Source organism: Anguilla anguilla, chromosome 5, assembly GCF_013347855.1.
Source record: "Anguilla anguilla isolate fAngAng1 chromosome 5, fAngAng1.pri, whole genome shotgun sequence".
NCBI classification, from domain to species: Eukaryota; Metazoa; Chordata; class Actinopteri; order Anguilliformes; family Anguillidae; genus Anguilla; species Anguilla anguilla.
Genome location: NC_049205.1, coordinates 56,786,065 through 56,805,285, shown reverse-complemented (window position 1 = coordinate 56,805,285; position 19,221 = coordinate 56,786,065). Strand labels below are relative to the sequence as shown.

Below are 19,221 nucleotides of genomic sequence, written 5' to 3'. Positions count from 1 at the left end.
TTCATTGATGATGTGACTGCCGACAGCAGCAGCAGAATGAATTCTGAATTGTACATGTATAATGTGTTATTAGGAACACCCCACACATTTTCTAAAAATCCTCTCATTATTAGATCAAATCCACGACGTGAATTTTGACCCGTGGTGCCAATCTAACCTCACAAACAAGTGAACTACCAGCTTTTCAGACAACGCCACATTTTTGGTCATGAATTCAGAAATACGCTTCATTGTGTAGCCACCAGATGACGCCATTGCTAAGGGTCTGATGCCGTCGCTTCGATGCCAGTCATGTTCGGTAAAGCGTAGTCAACCTGGTGATAATTATGGTCTTTCCTGTCAGACACAGCGTAGGACGAGCGCGAAATCGAGGGGATTGTAAGGCACTGCCTTCCAAGAGCTAACAGACATAAAACTAGTAGCCACCAATGAATAATAGCATTATGCTATATTTAAAATATTTTGTACTAATACAATGCTTGGTATAGGCTACGTATATTTCACATGCTTACAACCGTTGGGTGGTTGACTCAGGGCTATTCTCGTACCCTTTGACCCAGTGGGCAATAGGGTAGTTGTTTTAATTGATATACAGACTCAGTAAAGACGAAGACCATTTCCAAGCTTCGGTGTACTATCAGATGTAACCCTGTCCATTTAACCCAGAATTATACCCTAACAACTGGATTAGTCTCCTTGCCCCTTATGGCCATAAAATATGGCACAACCTATTTGGTGTGGGAAAAATTAACCAACTTACCGCTATTTTGATCTGTGGGGCTTTGTTGCCAATGTATTTATTGTGCATATATTTATAAAACCACTTTAATTCAACCTGCAAGGTAACAGAATAGCAGCCATGACAGTAGCGGTCATATTCTGCTAAATTGCTCTGCCTTTAATGATTGAAATCCAAATGTTCTTTACCAGTAGACATTCAACTGAAGCTACTATTTCATGAGACGCTGTTTGTCTTTTATTCAACATTTGCCAGGAAAGCGCTTCAACCAAAGAAAACGGTGCATTATATCAGTCACACCTGCGGAGGAGGACGGTGAAGACCCCCCTCAGTCGCCCGTGCTTGGTTTTTTGAATCACGTCTCACGAAGCTGACGGAGAGATTCCGCTCCGCTTGCGTACCCACGCATGATGATACTACTATAAAGAGGGGCATGATTCTCCCGGGGGGGCTTACCTCGAGCTGACGTCAGTAACGTGTCTGGTACATAAATAGGGAGACGGGCTCCCCTCTTGCATTAGACCGAGCTCACGGCGGAAAAGCGAGAGCTGTACAGCGGCAAAGAGGACTTTTCTGTCAGGAGTTTTCAAGGCATTATAAGACAAGAAGGAAACCATCTAAAGGGATTACTTCAGCGAAGACCGGATTAAAGAAAAACTCGAACTAAACCAAATGTAGGTTTGCTTGTGTGAAATGTTCATTTTGTTTGATAAATGTAGTGGTTTCTTTGCCGTCTTTTCCTGAGTAGGCTATTATCTTGCTTTTTTTCACATTCGCTGTAAGACTGATATTGATATGTTTAACACTGAAACCAATCAACATGATTTGCAGTAGCCTATGCCTGTGATTAGTGATGTGGCACCTCGTTTATTTAAAGCATTCATACGAACTTTAAGAAACAAACTATTGCTTATTTTGCATTGAATATATCCGGAATATACTTTTGCCACCAGACAACAAGCGTAATTAATTTACAGAGTGATATGTCACACACGTCTGTACTCGTTATGATCCACTGTTTATCAACGAATGGCTGTAACGAATTGCAGATACCTGGAATCATGACTCTGAACAAAGGGGACAAACTTCGCAACATGGACAAGAGACGAGGAAGTACGCCGTTCCCCGTCCACCTGCAGACCCTGCACAGGAGAAGCATGCCCGTTGACGATCGTGAGCTCCGTTCAACGGCGCCGACCGGAGAACTGTCCAATCTCACGCGCTGCACATCCTACACCCCCGGCGACCAGCACAGAGACGGCTGTGTGTCTGATTCGTCAGACTCCGTCATCTCTTCCGGCAGCGACGCCGAGGGGCAGGTTTACAAGGTGGTTATCCTGGGCGATCACGGTGTTGGCAAGTCCAGTCTGGCGCGGATATTCGGCGGCATAGAAGACTGTCACGATTGCGACGAACCCGGTAAGTTGCAGAATGTTGTCTGTACCTGTCAAAGTGAGAGTAGGCTACTGAAGTATTAAGTCAAGGCTTTAACTCGACCCAAAATAAATCGTTAAATAGAACGGTATTTACAAAGTGGTTTCCATCAACTGGAAGTTAAAATTAGGACGTTGCGAGAAGTAATATCGTTCTACCCAAGTAGTGGAGGCAATTCTTTAGTGTACACAGAAAGCACATTCTTTTCCAACGGATTCTAACCATATATTTTAACACCACCTATTTCTCTGACGGTATCATGGTATATTTAACCGTTGTCAGGGACAACAATGGAAAACAGTTACAAAGGTGGTACTGACAGTGTGAATGTAACGTAGGTGGTAGGGACTAATGCTGTCAGTTGTTCACAGGTCATATAAGTTGTGCAACAGGTGCAAGGAAGACAGGCAGAATATTGATGAGTTCAGTGAGAGGGTCAATGTCACTCTGTTAAAACGTGCTCATCTCTCTATGTTCTTGTTTCAGGAAACACGTACGACAGGTCCATTGCTGTCGATGATGAAGAAGCCTCCATCCTCCTGTACGACATATGGGAACAGGTGAGCAGGTTGCTTAGTGTTTGTAGTGACTCTTAACAGATGCTAAATCTGCCTTTACAGAGAGATTATACATTGTGAATATATTGCAAAAATAAATGTAACTGCATAAATGTCTTACGGCTGAAAAATGTGGATCGGTCACTTCTGCCAGCCTCCATTATCAGACACATACTTGTATGCAGGGTTGACAGTACAACGGACTAATTCATTTCCCTCCTGCCATCCAACAGGACAACAGCCAATGGCTGAGGGATCAGAGTATGCGCATGGGTGACGCCTACATCATCGTCTACTCGGTGACGGACAAGGCCAGTTTCGAGAAGGCCTCGGAGCTGCGCATCCAGCTGCGAAGGGCCAGGCAGTCAGAGAATATTCCCATAATCCTCGTGGGCAACAAAAGCGACTTGGTGCGGTCCAGAGAGGTCTCCATGGACGGTGAGCATCCAAAACTTCTTCTTTTGTTACCTCTACCCTCCCACTGGGCAAAGGGGACGGAAACAGTCGCAGACTGATTCTGTGATGTAGTGTGTCTTGAATCTTTGGTCATTATTCTATATCTGATAAATTGTACATCACCAGAAACAGCTAAATCTGTAAATGTAGACAGAGAGAGAGAGACAGAGAGCAAGAGAAAGTTGTACATGCTATGCAAAGAGCAAGGATGTTGTACTGAAACAGGAGCATTCGGTAGGAAAGGAGAGAAAGAGTTATCTAGAGGAAGGAGAGAATTAAAAAAGAACCAGAAACATTGTGTTGTAAATGCTATATAGGTATGGGGCATGCCCCCGCCAAGGCGTAACTTGGCGGGATGGCATACCTGCCATCCCAATGTGCAGCGAGAGAGACGGACACCTCTAACCTGTGCCCACTGCTGTGTCCCTCCCCACCTGTAGAGGGCAGCGCCTGCGCCGTGGTGTTCGACTGCAAGTTCATCGAGACGTCGGCCTCCCTCCACCACAACGTGCGGGAGCTGTTCGAGGGCATCGTGCGGCAGATCCGCCTGCGCCGGGACAGCAAGGAGGAGAACGCGCGGCGTCTGGCCAACAGCAAGCGCCGCGAGAGCATCGGCAAGAAGGCCAAGCGCTTCCTGGGTCGCATGGTGGCCCGGAAGAACAAGAAGATGGCCTTCAGGCAGAAGTCTAAGTCCTGTCACGACCTCTCGGTACTCTGAAGCCTCCATTTTTTCACACACCTAGACCAGACGCTGTGTGTCACTGGCTTGAGTTTTTCCCCACACCAAATCCCGTGGACTCGTAGATTTGTTAAAAAAAAAATAAAAAAAATGCATTTGCAACTTTTTAAAACTCTGAACTGAGGGGATTAGACATGAAAAATATTTTTAAAACTGAAAGTACAGACTGATGGTGACAAATCTGCATGTAGCTTTTGAAGTTTTTAATCATTTAAAAAAAAACAAAAAAAACTCTGCCTTAAGACTGCAATTGATGAAGCCTACTTGTGTCTGTTGGTAGGGTTTCGTCCTGTCAGTGAGTTGACCTTGCTGCTGGACGGCCTTGTCCATGGAAGCAGTATTTTACTACTGGTATTTTGTTGTTAGCCTGTATGTTGAGGGTACAGTTACTGTATACATTAACAACGACAGCATAGCAACAGGGGGTGCTGCAATGTGTGGATTTTTAAGCGGGTGGGAAACACTGCAGCAAACACTGTGTGATTTTAGCCATTGTTCTGACATTTTGGAATCATATTTACTTGAAACTTAAGTACGCAGGTTCGTGCTTTGGGTGATATTGCAATGATAGTTTTAGGTGGGTTGGGGGAGGGGTGTTTTAGACAGATTACATATTCTTATATTGCCCTGGCATTAATACTCCCAAGTCTGAAAGAGTGAGTGAATGAATGAATGGATGAATGAATGAATGAATGAATGAATGAATGAATGAAATGGAGCAATACATTTGACTTGTGTTGTGAATTTAACATTGTTTCAGTAGGTTGAATTGCACATCAATTTACTCAACTAAACATTTTGTTATATGTTTACATTGATATTTTATAATAAAAAATATATTGCAGACCTGGCTGAGGTTTTCATTATTCTTAAAAAAAAAATACTTTCAGAAGTGGAACCATTTCGTGGATGCAAGATGTCTCTGTTCTTTAACTCGGGCATAGTGTCTGTTGTTATTTCTGTACCTATAAGTATTCATTTATGGACGGGATGGAGAAGTGTGAGCCAACAAACATCGTTACAGGTGCTTAAAAGTTCAGGAGTCATTTTCAAAGTGTTAAACATTAAGCCACAGAGGTGTTCAAATTCTTGCTGCCCCAGAGTTTCTCACTCACTCTCACTCACCACCACAGGGGAACACACTGCACAAAATTTGGAGAGGTAAGAGAAAACAAAATTCATGTATTTTTCATGTTAAAGTGTACCACCGCAACAATCTGTATGGGATTGTGAATCAAAATAACTGTGAAAATAAAGAGGGAATGGAATAGAGTGAGCTTTAGTGCCAAATGTAGCGGGAGCAAAAGAAAGGTTTATTTTTTTCCGGTTGCGGAGTAGCACCATTTATTTGCTTATGAATTTTGCAGTGACTCACATTGTTAGTCATAAATGAATGTAAATCACTTTCAATTTAGCTGGTATCGGTACTGAAATGGCATGAAAGCTTGTAGCCTGTATTATGTCAATTCATTTGTGCAGGCACTCGTCCAAACCAATTTATGCAGCTGTAGCTAATGGCCTTTGACTTAAGGGGTTAAGTATAGCTTGGAGCTTCGGGTGCTTTTAGGTGTTGGTGCTTTTCCTACCCGTGAGAAAAGCTGTGGTTTTCTGTAAGCATTCTGATGTGTTTTTAAATTTGAATTACAAGGTGAGTGAACAGTGTACGGTAAAAGTAATGGAGCATACTGTGGTCTAGTTTCCCTTTGTTGACAGTTATCCATCCTTCCCTGGAATTACGGTCGCTAATGAATAACCTACTAACCGACTACATCTCACGCAATTTGTTTATAAAATGCAGTTTTATTATTTACGTTGGGTGGTTTAAACAAATGCGCACTTAATAAAATGAGACAACTACACTCACACGCTTTTATCCCGTTGCACACAACACCCCCCCCCCCCCACCCCACCCCCCCAACCCCCCACCTTGGTTGTTTTACGTGATTTTCCTTTAATGTTGGTTGCAAGTCGCTTGTGCCACCTGAGTTTATTTTTAACTTACTTTGTGTCGTGGAAACATTCGTTCTTGCAAGTAAATGCACCAAAAGGAAGATAAAAAGGTCAGTTTCATTTACCAAGGTTTGTTTAAATAATAAACTGCTGAGTTGGCCCTTAGATTTTTATTGTTGTTCCAATAGGCTCCCTGAATGTTTATTTTAAAATGGTGACTTATTTTGGGGGAGCTGGGGAAATTCTTTATTGTTTTCCTCAGTGGTGAATGGCTGTTTAAGTGTATAATTTAGGTGCCTTAATTCTCATTATCTAGAGAACAGTATGCTTTTGAAAGCAACTAGTCTTTTTCTGCGATGCAAAGATTGCTGTGCAGTACATTTCCGATAGTGGATACGTAACAAAAATGTCGGTTTTTAGAATTAGAAGGTGAGCTTTTTTCTATCTTCAGGAAATAACAAAATATGATTGCTGTAGGTCAAACAGTGAGCCAGAGTGTCGTGAAATAAATGTATTACAGCTTCCTTCAGATGACTTTGTGCCTTTGGATGGCAATGAAGACAGACACTTGTCTGTCTCCAGGTCTCCAGACAGCTCGGCCATTTGTCAGCGCTGCCAAAACTTTGACTTTGCCATTCCAGACAAAGACGATGCACAGGCAAAGGGACAAGCAGTCAAAAAGAAGCAGCCCATTCATCCGCTCAGTCGGTGCACAGTGGCTGTTTTTATTCAGATTCATCAAGGCTTGTCAGGACAGTATTATGCGGATTGTTGGGGCCGCTTGATTAGGAAGATAAGGGGGCTAGTGGGTAACAGGAAGTGATCCGCCCCAGTAATTGTAACTGTAGCCTGCGCATGCCTGTGCCGATTGAGCAGGGGGGGCTGCCACCACCAGATGCACGTAAGGCTGGCTGTATGAGCCAGGCCTGCCTGGCATAGTACTGGTAAGCGAGGCCACGCCCCGATGCCGGTAATCTCAGATCTCAGAGAAACGCTGGCGGGAAAAAAATCAGGTCAGCTTTGGACAGCAGCCAGTGCTGGCAGAGGGATGTCGGACAGACGCAATTTAAAATGACATTGTGCGAAAGAGGGAGCAGGGGAACATGATGGAAGCAGCGTTTCCCCTTCCCTCTGAACGAGATGAAGGTTAAAGTTCATTCAGTGATGCCAAAGATCCATCTTCCGAGAAATCATGTTAATCAGTTTAATGTACTATGTACAGCAAAGGATACTTTTTTCCCACACTGATATGCATTTAATCCTCTTTTTTGTATCAACAGGAAAGCATGCCTTTACGAGGATCTGTCTCCACTTGGATCATTGCACTGACTGTAAGTTAAGGACTGTTTACCCTAGCAGGAACTGTCAATGTCACACCTGTCAGTTTGAAACTGTTTCTTTGATGCGGTGCTTTTAAAGGGCATTTACAGTAAGAGCATCACAAGTCATTTGAAATTTTCGCAGGAAAAGCAAAAAAAAAATTTCTATGACGTTGCATTACATTATATCCACTTATCCAGAGTGACTTGCAAAAGCGGATGAAGCCACTGTTATTCTCAGGAATAAAAGCACACAATATCATCACGACTGCACAGAAGGTCCACAGAAGGAAACTTAGAGAGAATCAGAAAATTGACCCCAAACAAAATGTTTGATATGACACACATACCACGAGCCAATTGTAGATAATTTAATTAGTTCTAATACAGTACTTTGCTAGCGCCAATGGTGGTGCCATAGGGACTTACAGTAGGCCTACCTCTCATGGCCCATTCTTTCCACTGCAGGCTGCGTTGCTTCAGATGGCGGGGACGTGTCTTGCAGAAGCGCTGAAAATCGGTGTGCCTGAGAACTACGATGGCATATTTCCCTGGTACCTGACCAAGGTAGGCCCTCCCTCCCCTTTCAGAAATGAAATTTCTCCATAAAGCTGCCTCAGACAGACACCATGGAATGTCACTCCATGTCATGCCACTACAGCAACAGAACCACTGTGGCTTGCGGCCTTGGCCAAGCAGTGTAGAGTTTTCCCGTGGGCCTCTGGAGGAAGGGGGGAATTTGGGTTGGTTGGGGGGGGGGTTCTCCTTTGGGGAACATGGAATGCTGGAAAGTGTGCTGCTTTGCTAAATTAAGACTAATGTGTCTTCCTCTGGAAAAATGCCCTACTGTAGGAAGGGGGGTCAGTAGTGTCCAGTAGTTAAAATAAACAAGAAAGAAGTCACAGGACATTTAAGAACGCTTTGTATCCTAAACCTGCCAAGGAAATGATACCCCAAAAAGTTTCAATAGTTTCATAGCCATTTCGTTTAGGATACTTGATCATACAGTGATTGCATTTGCCACTGGCACTTCAGTGTGATCTCTTATTATTCCATCATTCAACCCTCTGTTCTAGAACGACAGCACTACACCGAGATTCTGAAAAGGCTCTTGAACATCTGTCGCATTTGGCTGACCAGGCAATTGATTTTGATCAAGAACAGCAATGTTACCCTTTTTAAAAAAAAAAACTAAGACACGTCCAGCAACAAGGTCTCAATGAGCCTTGATGAGGCGATGCATCCTGTATCGCCACTGGCCAGGAGCCCCACAGTGAGGTGTGGGATAGGCTGTAGTGTTGTCTAGGGATGAAATGGCTATTAGCATCTCCACCTGAACACACACCCCTCTGGTCTGCCAGGCACCTGCAGTACATCGGGAGGTTTCCAGCAAGGAGTAGTGATCAGCTGATCTCAGTCGCCACAGAGCAGACGGTGGCTACACATGCCTCAGAGGGCACGCGTGCTAGTACGTGCCCTCCCCAGAGTCCGCAGAGGACGTAGCAGTAACGGTTCAGTGGCACACAGATTCAAAATGGCTGTTCCAAACCAGGCATTCCGATTTGTCAGAGCAAGAAACTCGACAGCTGAAAGTACGTCGCAAAAAAATAAACATTGCGCAATGTCAAAAGCAGAGCGCAACAGTGTGCAGACGGCTAAAGCGACGTGGAAGCACAGAGCATACAGAGACAGGAGTCTGCATGCACGCTCGAACACGGTGTCCTCTGCTGCTTTCCCAGCGAGGTACAAGTCCAGTAAGTGGCCATCTTGGTGAATGTGACATAAACGGCAGCTCTTGACCGAAGAGCGTGTGCCCAAAGTGTAGTGGCCTTGCATTTTCCTTCTACTCCCTTCTCCTTCTGAGTGCTCAAAGTGCAAGGTGAGATTCTGAAAAGGCAGAAATTCCCTGTTTTCCTTTAAGGGCTAAAATTGGAGTCCAGTCACAGTGGTCACCAATATTTCTTTTCTTTTTTTCTTTTTTACCCATAAATCGGCACTTAAGTGACTGTCAAGCTTCTCTCCCTCCGCATTTTCCTTTGACAGTGTAATTGGTGGCCTTTGGAAGCTGTCACATGTGCCATGGGTCCCTTTTATTTCTCACATTTAAACGGAAGTGCAGCACTTGAGGTGAATATGAATGGCATTTCTGGTGGGTGGGTAATTACATGATTCACGATTCTTTATGTTTTGCATTGAAAGAACAAAATAATTGCCAACTGGTGTATGGTATGGTGTAATGTAAGGAAGGGTTTCTAAACTTCTGAGGAAGGTATAAGCTTTTCCTGCATTTTCAACTCATTATTTTCAAATTTGAATTTTTTCAGCAGAAAGATGATGTGGCAAAAAAAAATATGGCAATACAGTAATGTACAAAATATATCTCTCCAGCATGAACGTGTATATTTTGTAATGAAATAGTCCTATGCATTTGGACTGAAAAAATAGTATTATTCTATTTTCTATTCTATTTTTTTTTTTGTGTGTTTTTTTAAAAACTTTTTTAAAGGTTACATATTTAATAAAGTGGTATCGATCTAATGTAGGCGTTGATAGCGCAGTTATGACATAAGAATTATTGGCTGGTAAAGTATGAACTCGAGGCCTACAGTTCATCCGTTCAAGTCCGTTCAAAATTGGCCACAGTTCTGGCCACAATGGAGTATAATTACGAATGAATGAGGATGAGTGAGATGTGTCTGCGCATTTTTTATCGTGCCAGCTATAAGTATGATCAAAGGGCTTGCACGTAAACTCAGCTGTCAATGTGCTTTACAGCTCTCTAGCTAAGGAGCTAGGTAGGATATGCGACCATGTTATGCGATAGGTAGACCATAGTTTGCGATTAGACATAAACAGCTTACGCTTGATTCTTGACCTGGCTCCTCGTTTTCCTCCTTCGTTTTAAATCTGAGATCCGATTCAGGCTGCAACATATACAGCGTACTGGTGCTGGTTGATTTACGGACGCCATGTTCGTTCACTTTTCCGGAGCGGCAGTGTGGGCAGGGCGGGCGCTCGTGTCATTCCCAATCAGTTAACCAATGAACGCAGAGCATGTTAAAAAAACGTGCAACCGCCAAACCGTAACTATTAGTTCAACGCGAGGGGTAAGAAACTCACTGAAATTATTTTGTAAAAATATATTGCAATATTCCCCCCCCCCCCCCCCCCCCATAATAGTGGATCCTTAAGGATTTATGAAGTTTAAAAATTGCTCCTTTCTGCTGCTGTTAGGGAATAGGGACAGCGATTGTCTGATGGTGAATATTTAAATACTACTTTAGGCGATACCTTTTATTTTAAGTGAATGTTTAAAGAATGAGTAAGTAAGAAATAAACAACTCAAGCAGAGATTGACAGCTCCTTGGAAATGTAGGCTACAGTAGCCTATGCCTTTGTTGAGGTCAGTGATATTATTGGCTATTTTGGGGAGAGGGGTGGTGCCGTTGAGATAAACTGTATTTTTGACATCACGAGTATTCAGATATGGGGGTATTGGCTGAGATCAGTGGTGTTGTAATATTGTTGAGATCGGTGGTATTGTTGAAATAAGTGCCATTTTTTTGGATCAAGAGTAGGCCATTGTTGAGAAAAGTGGTATTGCTGAGGTCAGCACTATTGTTAGGTTAGTGGTATTGTAAAGATAATCAGTATTTTAAAATCTGCATGTCATGTCGGCTTAAAATAAACAGGAAAATGGCTGACGATGGATGTCATAATGAATATACATCACTGTTGCCTCCCATCTGTCCAGTGTGAACATTTTAGCTACAGCTTAAATGGTTCTTCCTAATGGCGATAAATAATGATAACCTTCCTTTTAACCTAAAGGAAAACACAAAAACCCACCAGACACAGTGGCCCCCTTGAGATTCAGTTTGACGCCCCTGCTGTAGGAGTACTGGTCTGTACTGGCTAAATTGGGATTCAATCCCGGACTGATGAGCCACACTGTTGCCATAGAACAGTGACCCTAACCAGATGAGACATTCAGGAGCTCCAGACATCAGTGTAATCCGTATTTTGTATCTGACGTATAATTGGGATGAATATAAATGGTGAAGGTCAGGAGTCTGTTTAAATTGTTTAGCCTGTATGAATGGTTCACCCAGCGTCTTGCGTGACGTGTGTGGCTTGTTCCTTATTTCAGCTTCCTAACCTGCCAGCCGGATACAGAAACCTCACTGTGACCGGGGATGACGGGGGAATATTCGGGGTGGATTCAGGGTTCCTGTACGCACTGAAACCCCTGGACAGAGAGAAACAGCCCACCTATTCTCTACAGGTAAGCAGGTGCTTTCACGTGTGGGAAGCTTTCTTCAAGCAGTGGCGTGAAAAAGTCATTTCCCCCTTCCTGATTTCCTCCATGATTGCATATTTGTCTGACTGAATGGTTTCAGATCTTTAGACAAAATGTAATATTAGACAAAGAGAACCTATATGCACCACTATTGCTGTGCCACAAACACATTTTCTGTGGATGTAGACTGAGACATTACATTACATTACAGGCATTTAGCAGACGCTCTTATCCAGAGCAACTTACACATAGCATTTTACATTGTATCCATTTATACAGCTGGATATATACTGAAGCAATTTCGGTTAAGTACTTTGCTCAAGGGTACAACGGCAGTGTCCTACCCGGGAATCGGGCTTTCGGTTACAAGCCCAGTTCCTTACCCACTGTGCTACACTCCGAGACAACAGAAGCTCTCTGTTTGTTTAGAGCGGAGAAAAATAAATCGATGCATCTGCAACCTATAGTAGGTCAAAAATAACCAGAGCAGACAAAATCCTGGTACCAGCTCTTAGCCCAGAGTAATTACGCTCTTTGATTAATGGATTAAACTCAACAGAAACACATTTACTTAGGCAAGGACATTGTGTCTGCCTGGTTTGGGCAAAACAAAACAACTGTGATGGGTATTTGATTTGAGAGCTGTTTTTATGAAGGGCTTATTATGTAACAACTGCCAGTAATGTTGCTGAGTACTAACTGTACCCTGTCCAACTGCCAAACATGTTAAAGCAATACACTTAAGATGTTTTAAAATGCTTCTTTGAAAATTACATTTTGTGCATAATCGGTTGTAAAATTTTCATTATTTACAGAAGATCAGTCCCCAAATTTAATTATGTTGGGAAACAGCATGGACTAAATAGTTTTCTGCAACTTTTAATTTCCCTTCTTTTTTTTTTTTGTGGTCTTAGTGTTACAACAGGAATGCCCTAAAGTCTGAATTCTAGGAAAATCTCACCCCTGCAGTGTTATCTTGAAAGGCTACACACTAACACAACCTGTAGCACAGTTGCTGGCAGTAGCTGATTGGTCAGAAGGGTTGCACTGAGTGATGAGGTAGGGAGTACCCTGCTGACCGTAGCCCCTTCCACCCAGGGTGTTGTTATGGCAAACTATGTCCCACCCTATAAGACTCCCAGCCACAAGGTGGCGCTGGTATGGTCAGGATTCATTCCAGACCTTGTGGTGCCTCTCTGCACTGAAACATCACTATCTATCACAATGGGGGGGGGGGGGGAAGTCAGTCAGGTGCACCTACAAAAAGTGTTTTTTCTACTGATGTTCTGTTGCAATATTTTGCTATGTATTTTTAATCTCAGGGGATCAGTGGTCTGAGTAATCTTGTAAGTATTATGGTTTAATTTTGTCATAACGAGCTCCTTGTAATTAGCTTAGGAAGTCTTGTAATGTTACCTGAGTCACAGGCAGCCGTACATTTTATGGATGCCAGGAAGTCCCTAATATAGCCATTCCTCCCTTGAATTCTAAATACATTAAGTGTCATTACCTCAGAACTTTATTTAGCCTTTATTGCACGCTCAGTTTACTCTAATATATCGGCAGGGAAATTCTTCGACGGTATGCAGCGTTGAAAAGAATATATTTGCCCCGTGATTCCATCACCCCAGCCACCTGCTGCATTCGTAGGCTGCGCATGAGCAAGAATAGCCGTGAGCGCAGTCTGACTCACTGCGTCCCGATGACGTTGCCGGAACGTTCCAGAGTCGTTCCTGAGGGGCCGCTTAACCCTGGGAAATGAGAACCTACTTCCTGTCTCTCACAGGTGTCTTTCGCTGGTGTTGGCGTAACGCAGAGCTTCACGGTGGAGGTGTGCGTAAGTGACAAGAATGACAATGTCCCAGAATTCATTGAGGAGAGCATGCGAGGAGTGGTGCAGCTCGGGCTGCTTAAAGGTCAGTGAGATCTTCAAGCTCCTGCCACGGCTCTCTCTCTCTCTCTCATGTGATAGACTCCATGTCAAGAATATTTCATTTTCAATTTATTCACCTAATCCAATAGGACACACTCAGTATTTCCTCCACGTAGGGCCTGATGATAAATGTCCAGATTCAGATTTAAATAAAACATTGTTTGAGTTCAAATGGCAAACTAGGTTATTTTTCTTAAATATTATTGAGACATAACAGTATTTCTATAAATAAAGGCTTTCAACATTTCCATAACATATTGCATGCCCTGGTATTTTTACCGACTTGACGTAGTTCATTTCTATAACGTATTGCATGCTCTGGTATTTCTTTACAGGCTGACGTAGACAGACTGATTCATGCTTACCAAATTTGATATATCATAGTGATTGACAAAGGAATGCGCAATACGACTACAACTCAGGGCCATCCAATCCCCCCCCTCCCCCCACCCCCCGCCCCCCGCCCCCCCAAGAATAACATCGGCTTTATTTCGAATGTTAGCTTTGAATAGTAGTAAGAGACTAGCTAAAAATACCGTTGAAGGACTTTGATTTTCATTTGTGGCCAAGCTTATTTATAGTGTATGGCTTTGCTTTTTCTCCAGTACGAGTAATAAAAACTCTTAGTCATTCTCTTGTTCCAGTTGCCTTCAGACTGACCCGGTCACGGTGTTGCATCACAGATGACACAAACCCAGGATTAAAGTAGTATTGCGCGCTTCGCATTTCGTTGCCATGGAGGACGGCGTGTTTGTGAAACGGAGATGGGCCTGAGCTTTCATTGATATCTCTCCGGAGTGTGACTCTCGTAGAAACGGTCACCCAAAATACGAATGTCGTCAGAGTGCTGGCGTGTTCCGAACGCATCATGATCGGGCTACGGCGAATCCGCTTTGTGGTCCCATTAACAGGCAAGATGTTTAAATTAGTCCTTCTGTGCTCGTCTATTCTGCAGCTATAATTCAGGAGCTCCCTTCTGCACTTTAACAGGATGAAATGAATCACCATAAAAAAACGGGACAGTGTGGAAAAGCTGATTGGTAGTGCTATTGCGAGTGGAGAAACTGGCCTCGCTGAAGAAGAGCAACCTTTATCTGAACAGGCACTCTGAAAACGGGAAGCTGTGTTTATATTACAAAAGCCAGAGAGGGGCAGAAAATGGGCTGAATTTGAAAAGAAAAATGAAGATGTTTCTAGGTGGTGGTTGTGCAGACTGCAGTTAGAGACACTCAGCAGTGGTTCTTAGTAAATCAGGACGGATTATCCCACCCAAGACACGCACAAACCGCTCCAGATTTTCTTGTCTCCCTAGGGCAGCACACCTTTATAATCAAAAATTTAAAAGATCAGATCCCAGTGTTTCTGGGCAGCAGCAGTATTTTTATTTTTATGTTCTACGTGTCGGTGACATGACTGTGTTTCAATGTTATATATGACGTTGTTGCTGTTGTATGGTGTTGTTTCTGTCTTTGTCCCTGTCTGTGCACCAAGAAGACAAATTTCATGTTTTTAAACATGGCTAATAAAGTTAACTCTAACTCTAACCCTAGTGTGATTATGGAACATCCGTCAGATGGATGAAAAAGTAATGCAGGTTTTTAAAATAAAAAATGCTGGTTTATGAAGCATTTGTAATTTGTAAATTTGTAATTTATATTTGAACCACAGACAGAGATTATCTCATAGTATGGTGTTGGATAGTGAACCCTGGACAGTTTGTTTGTTTATTTATTTATTTATTGTAACAATTGTGTTGTTTTAGACCGCACAGACAGGTGGGGGCGTTTTGCTCTGTCATTAGCACAGCTGCGGTTTAGAGTTCAGAACGAGATTATACTCGTTTATACTCGTGTTGTCCGCCGCAGGTCACGTGGTCTCGCAACCCCTGGTTGTTGTGTCCTCAGTACCTGCGGTTTAACGCACACCTGCAGTCGACCGTAAAGCCCAGGTGGTGTCTTGCTGAAATCGCTTAGAGCGACCTCTGCTGGCAGTTAACTGAGATTTTAAGTTAAACCTGCAGCACACATGATTTAACTGAGATTTAAAGGGAGATGTCTACTTTCAATATTTCAAAATGTAACCTATAGGCTATCTTTCACCTTTGTTTCATAGATTAAGCATCAAAAGAATATGCCTGGCTTATCCTTTAAATTCTATTAGTCCATTTATTGTGGGAGCATTTATTTGAGGGTACAGTAATTTGCCTTCAAGGCTTATCAGAAATAGGCTTAATATTTGGGAGAATCAAACATTAGCTGCCTTAAATGATGAGATATGTGTAGGCCTATCGGTCCTTGTGATGCATATCAGTTCAATTTTGTGACTTCCCTTAGCAAACAGTGAAATAGTAGCCTATGCACTGTAGGAAGAAACTGACAAACAGACCAAATTTCTATTTCACCATTTGCCGAAAGACGTGAGAAAATTGAACACAGACCATTATTTTGCGAACTTCCTTTAAATCACTCCTGTTGGGCGGACCTTAAGGTCAGTTGATAGTATGGCTGGTTTAACTGTAGCCTAGCTTGACAGTTTGACAGTGGGATTGCTTAAACTTAGCATGTAGCCGTGTGCTAAACCCGTGAGAGCAGCGGGTTAGCTGGATCCGTCTTAAACCGCAGCTAATCTAGTCAGACGCTAGCTGGCAGAGCAACACCCACGTGGGGCCAAAGAATTTGTTTTATGTGGGGCTCTTATCTGCGGGTTTGTGAACCTTACCAGGGGCCTGTATCACGAATCAGGATTGATGGGTTGGCTGGATACAGTGTAACTGCTCTGCGCTGGTTTAGTTTGTGTGTCTTAGGCTAAAAAAATTAAGCAGAAGGTCATGACTGAACTGTAGCGTTTCTGGAATTCAGAAGCAGTTGTAAGTCCAAGCACTGGCTCTCAGCTGGTTAAGATTCTGCTTCTGAACCTATCCACCCTTCAACCCACTGACTTTGAAAAAGGCAAGCGAGGGGGCGTCCATCTTGGCTCAGAAAATAAGCCCATCTTCCAACATGACAGGTTGAACTCAATGATGAACTTCAATAACATGAAGCGGCTCTGGGCCTGCCTCTCTGACACATGAAGATGCCTCATTTCAATGCCAGCAGGGGAGACAATGGGGAGGTGATTTACGATTTCTCACATGGCAGCTTGAACTGATGTCCTTATTTTGCTTTCAATGCTCTGACCATAGTTAATTTTTAAAAATACACATGCCCGAAGGGTGGCACCTCTAGAAATAGAGGCTGGTAAATACTATTCTCACTGTAGTTTTTACTGGCCGTTCAAAAGGATCTTTGAGGGAAGAGGCTCTGGTTGGACTGTAATGCATATATAGGCCTGCTTGTGTGCTAAGCACATATGAACACTTCCAGGTACTCATTTCTAAACAATGATCGGCCTGATTAACTCATCGAGTTAAGGGTAAGGAAAGTGACTGCATGTGACCAATGGACTGTTTGCATACGTGCATACCGTCCTGCGTGTTTTCTGGTCGCTCTTGATAAAAGCGGTCATGTGCCTCCTCAGGGATCCCGTTCATGAAGGTGGAGGCGCGCGACCGGGACGACCCCAATACCCTGCACGCCGAGCTGCGCTACAGTCAGCTGGACCAGACTCCCAGAATTCCCTCCAGCCAAATGTTCTTCATCGACCCACGCACCGGAGAAGTGTCGCTCACTGAAGAAGGTGAGCTCTGTCACCCCTCGCCCCTCCAGAGCCAGCCTTTGTGTTTGAGGACCAGCCCTTCAGATAATGCAGCACTAAGCAACGCAAACCAGAAGAGCCTGTGGCTCTCCAGGCCCTGGGATGCAGACCCCTGCCTTAATATTACAGCCATTTGACACTCTTATCCAGAGTGTCTTCCAATGGGAAGATAATTCAGAAATAGGGTTGGCAGACGCCCAGTGTTTCACCAGAATGTTGGGTTTCCTCATGATTCCGACATGTCTCATTTGTGGGCACAGTTCATTATAATGTCTAGTTTGAGTAGCTGATGTTAGAAATTTAGCAGCGGTGACCCCCCAGGGTCTATGTCTGGCTGGCAACCCTATTCAGAAGCACTAAAACACATTCCCTGACCGGGAATCGAACCCGGGCCGCGGCGGTGAGAGCGCCGAATCCTAACCACTAGACCACCAGGGACTTGTCTGCATGTAATTGGCAGAATGTGATGACATCAACCGATATTGAATTTAATAGAACCGAATGGTCATATGTGTATTGCACCAGTGGCATTAACTCATATTGAATTTAATAGAACCAGCTGGACGTTTGTTTACAACATTCAAATTATGCTCAACAGACACTGACACACATTCCAATTTTAATGAAGTGTCAAGTGCAGTGGATTAATAACTAATAACGTGCGGTTGAATGTATTTCATCATGCGCTTTACCAGGCTAATTGGAGACAGACTGAGCGACATGTCTCCTGAATGCTAACACCGCAGAAACCCCCCCAACTACCACCCCCACCCCAGGCAGAAATCGATAGGAGAAATGACGGTCCGAGTGTAGCTGCTGCTATTTCTGTCCCTTCTGGATGTGCTGGTGCCCTTTTGGTCCTGGCAGGGGCTGAGGCACATTAAAGGCTTAAATTCACAGCAGTCCTGTAGCTGCCTCCATTGAACCTCATTTGGCAGCGAAATCTGCAAATTACTTCCTTGATTTTAATCCTGCCTCCCTGTCAGCCGTGAGCCCCGCCACCACTGATTGCCTCATTAGCCAGGATATTAATCACGCCGTTCCTGTCTTTAAGCAGTACTGTATTTGGATTTAAAGAAAAACTTGTGCCGTAGCCAAGATACTCAACTCATGTCAAGCTGTATTTTCTCCCTTATGGCAGAAAACCGTATATTGCTGTAGGTACTACTGACAAAAGGCGTCATCATATACAAATTGCCCAAATTTTGGGGTCTGAAAATTTTGATAAACTTACACTCTCAGAGCAAAAAATGGCTGAGAAGGTACAGTTTTTGTCACTGAGGTGGTACCCTAGAGGTACATAAAATTGTACTCCTTCATTTCTGAGAGCATACATAGAATGGTCTCCTCAAAGTCACTGATCTCGCAGTACTACTCCAATATGAAGAGCACTTCACTCAGTGTAGTTCGATTAGTCGGTTGGTTGACCGAGTGTTCAGAGCACTCCCTCCAAAAGTGCGGTCCTGTGGTTGTTCCAGGGGCCTCCACGCTGGACCCGGAGATGTGCGGTCGTTACCGGCTCACCATCATAGTCAAGGACATGGCCGGGAAGCCCACCGCCTTCTACTCGACCGGGACCGTGACCGTGGAGGTGACCGGGAACACGTGGGGCTCCCCGGACCCCGTGCGTCTGCAGGAGAACCTGCCCGGCCCCTACCCAATCGCCATCTCCCAGGTGAGACCAGTCCCGGTCCAACCGCACATCTCAGGTACCGGGTACATCATAATGAACCGTGAAAAAAAAAAGAAAAAAAAAGAAAAAAGGACTTTTTCTCAGAACATTTTTTTAAATTGCACATGAGAACATTTGAGAAGCGTCTGAAGAAAAGGTTTTGGTAGGTGCTGAAGAGCGTACATTCATTTTCTGTTCCTGTGCTTTCACCTTTTCGTCTGGACCGTCTTGAATGCTTCTGTCTGTGCCACAAAAGGAAGGTTATCTTTGCATAAATCCTTTAAGAAGCTTTTTTTTTTATTAGTTCCCAGAATAATCCTTTTTTTTACAGTGCATGACGGCCCTTCTCACACAACAGTATATGGAGTTCATGCACACCTGTGGGAATTACTGTGGGACGGTGTATTTGCTGCATCTGGGCAGAACTCA

General features: G+C 43.7%; 2 protein-coding genes and 1 non-coding gene across 4 annotated transcripts in view; 2 read left to right on the top strand and 1 right to left on the bottom strand.

Annotated features, from left to right (window-relative positions):
- The first annotated feature begins 1,239 nt into the window (after positions 1–1,239).
- Positions 1,240–4,154, top strand: LOC118226790 (GTP-binding protein RAD-like). Its single transcript, XM_035416688.1, has 5 exons — positions 1,240–1,413; positions 1,789–2,158; positions 2,660–2,733; positions 2,964–3,168; positions 3,627–4,154. The coding sequence occupies exons 2-5, from the start codon at positions 1,801–1,803 to the stop codon at positions 3,902–3,904; spliced, it is 915 nt and encodes a 304-aa protein (XP_035272579.1). The 5' UTR covers positions 1,240–1,413; positions 1,789–1,800; the 3' UTR covers positions 3,905–4,154.
- Positions 4,155–5,061: 907 nt separating this feature from the next.
- The window catches only part of cdh16 (cadherin 16, KSP-cadherin), a 36,591-nt gene continuing 22,431 nt past the window's right edge, over positions 5,062–19,221 (top strand). The window contains exons 1-7 of one of the 2 annotated variants that reach the window (XM_035416687.1): positions 5,062–5,086; positions 7,156–7,206; positions 7,663–7,761; positions 11,345–11,479; positions 13,281–13,410; positions 16,944–17,102; positions 18,599–18,795. In XM_035416687.1, coding sequence (XP_035272578.1) covers positions 7,162–7,206; positions 7,663–7,761; positions 11,345–11,479; positions 13,281–13,410; positions 16,944–17,102; positions 18,599–18,795 — 765 coding nt within the window. In that variant the 5' untranslated portion in view covers positions 5,062–5,086; positions 7,156–7,161. Of the gene's footprint in view, positions 5,087–5,935; positions 5,986–7,155; positions 7,207–7,662; positions 7,762–11,344; positions 11,480–13,280; positions 13,411–16,943; positions 17,103–18,598; positions 18,796–19,221 lie in introns of those variants that run through there. The other variant, XM_035416685.1, reaches the window with a different exon arrangement.
- On the bottom strand, positions 17,487–17,558 carry trnae-cuc. The gene has a single exon. It is a non-coding gene; the product is annotated as a tRNA-Glu (tRNA).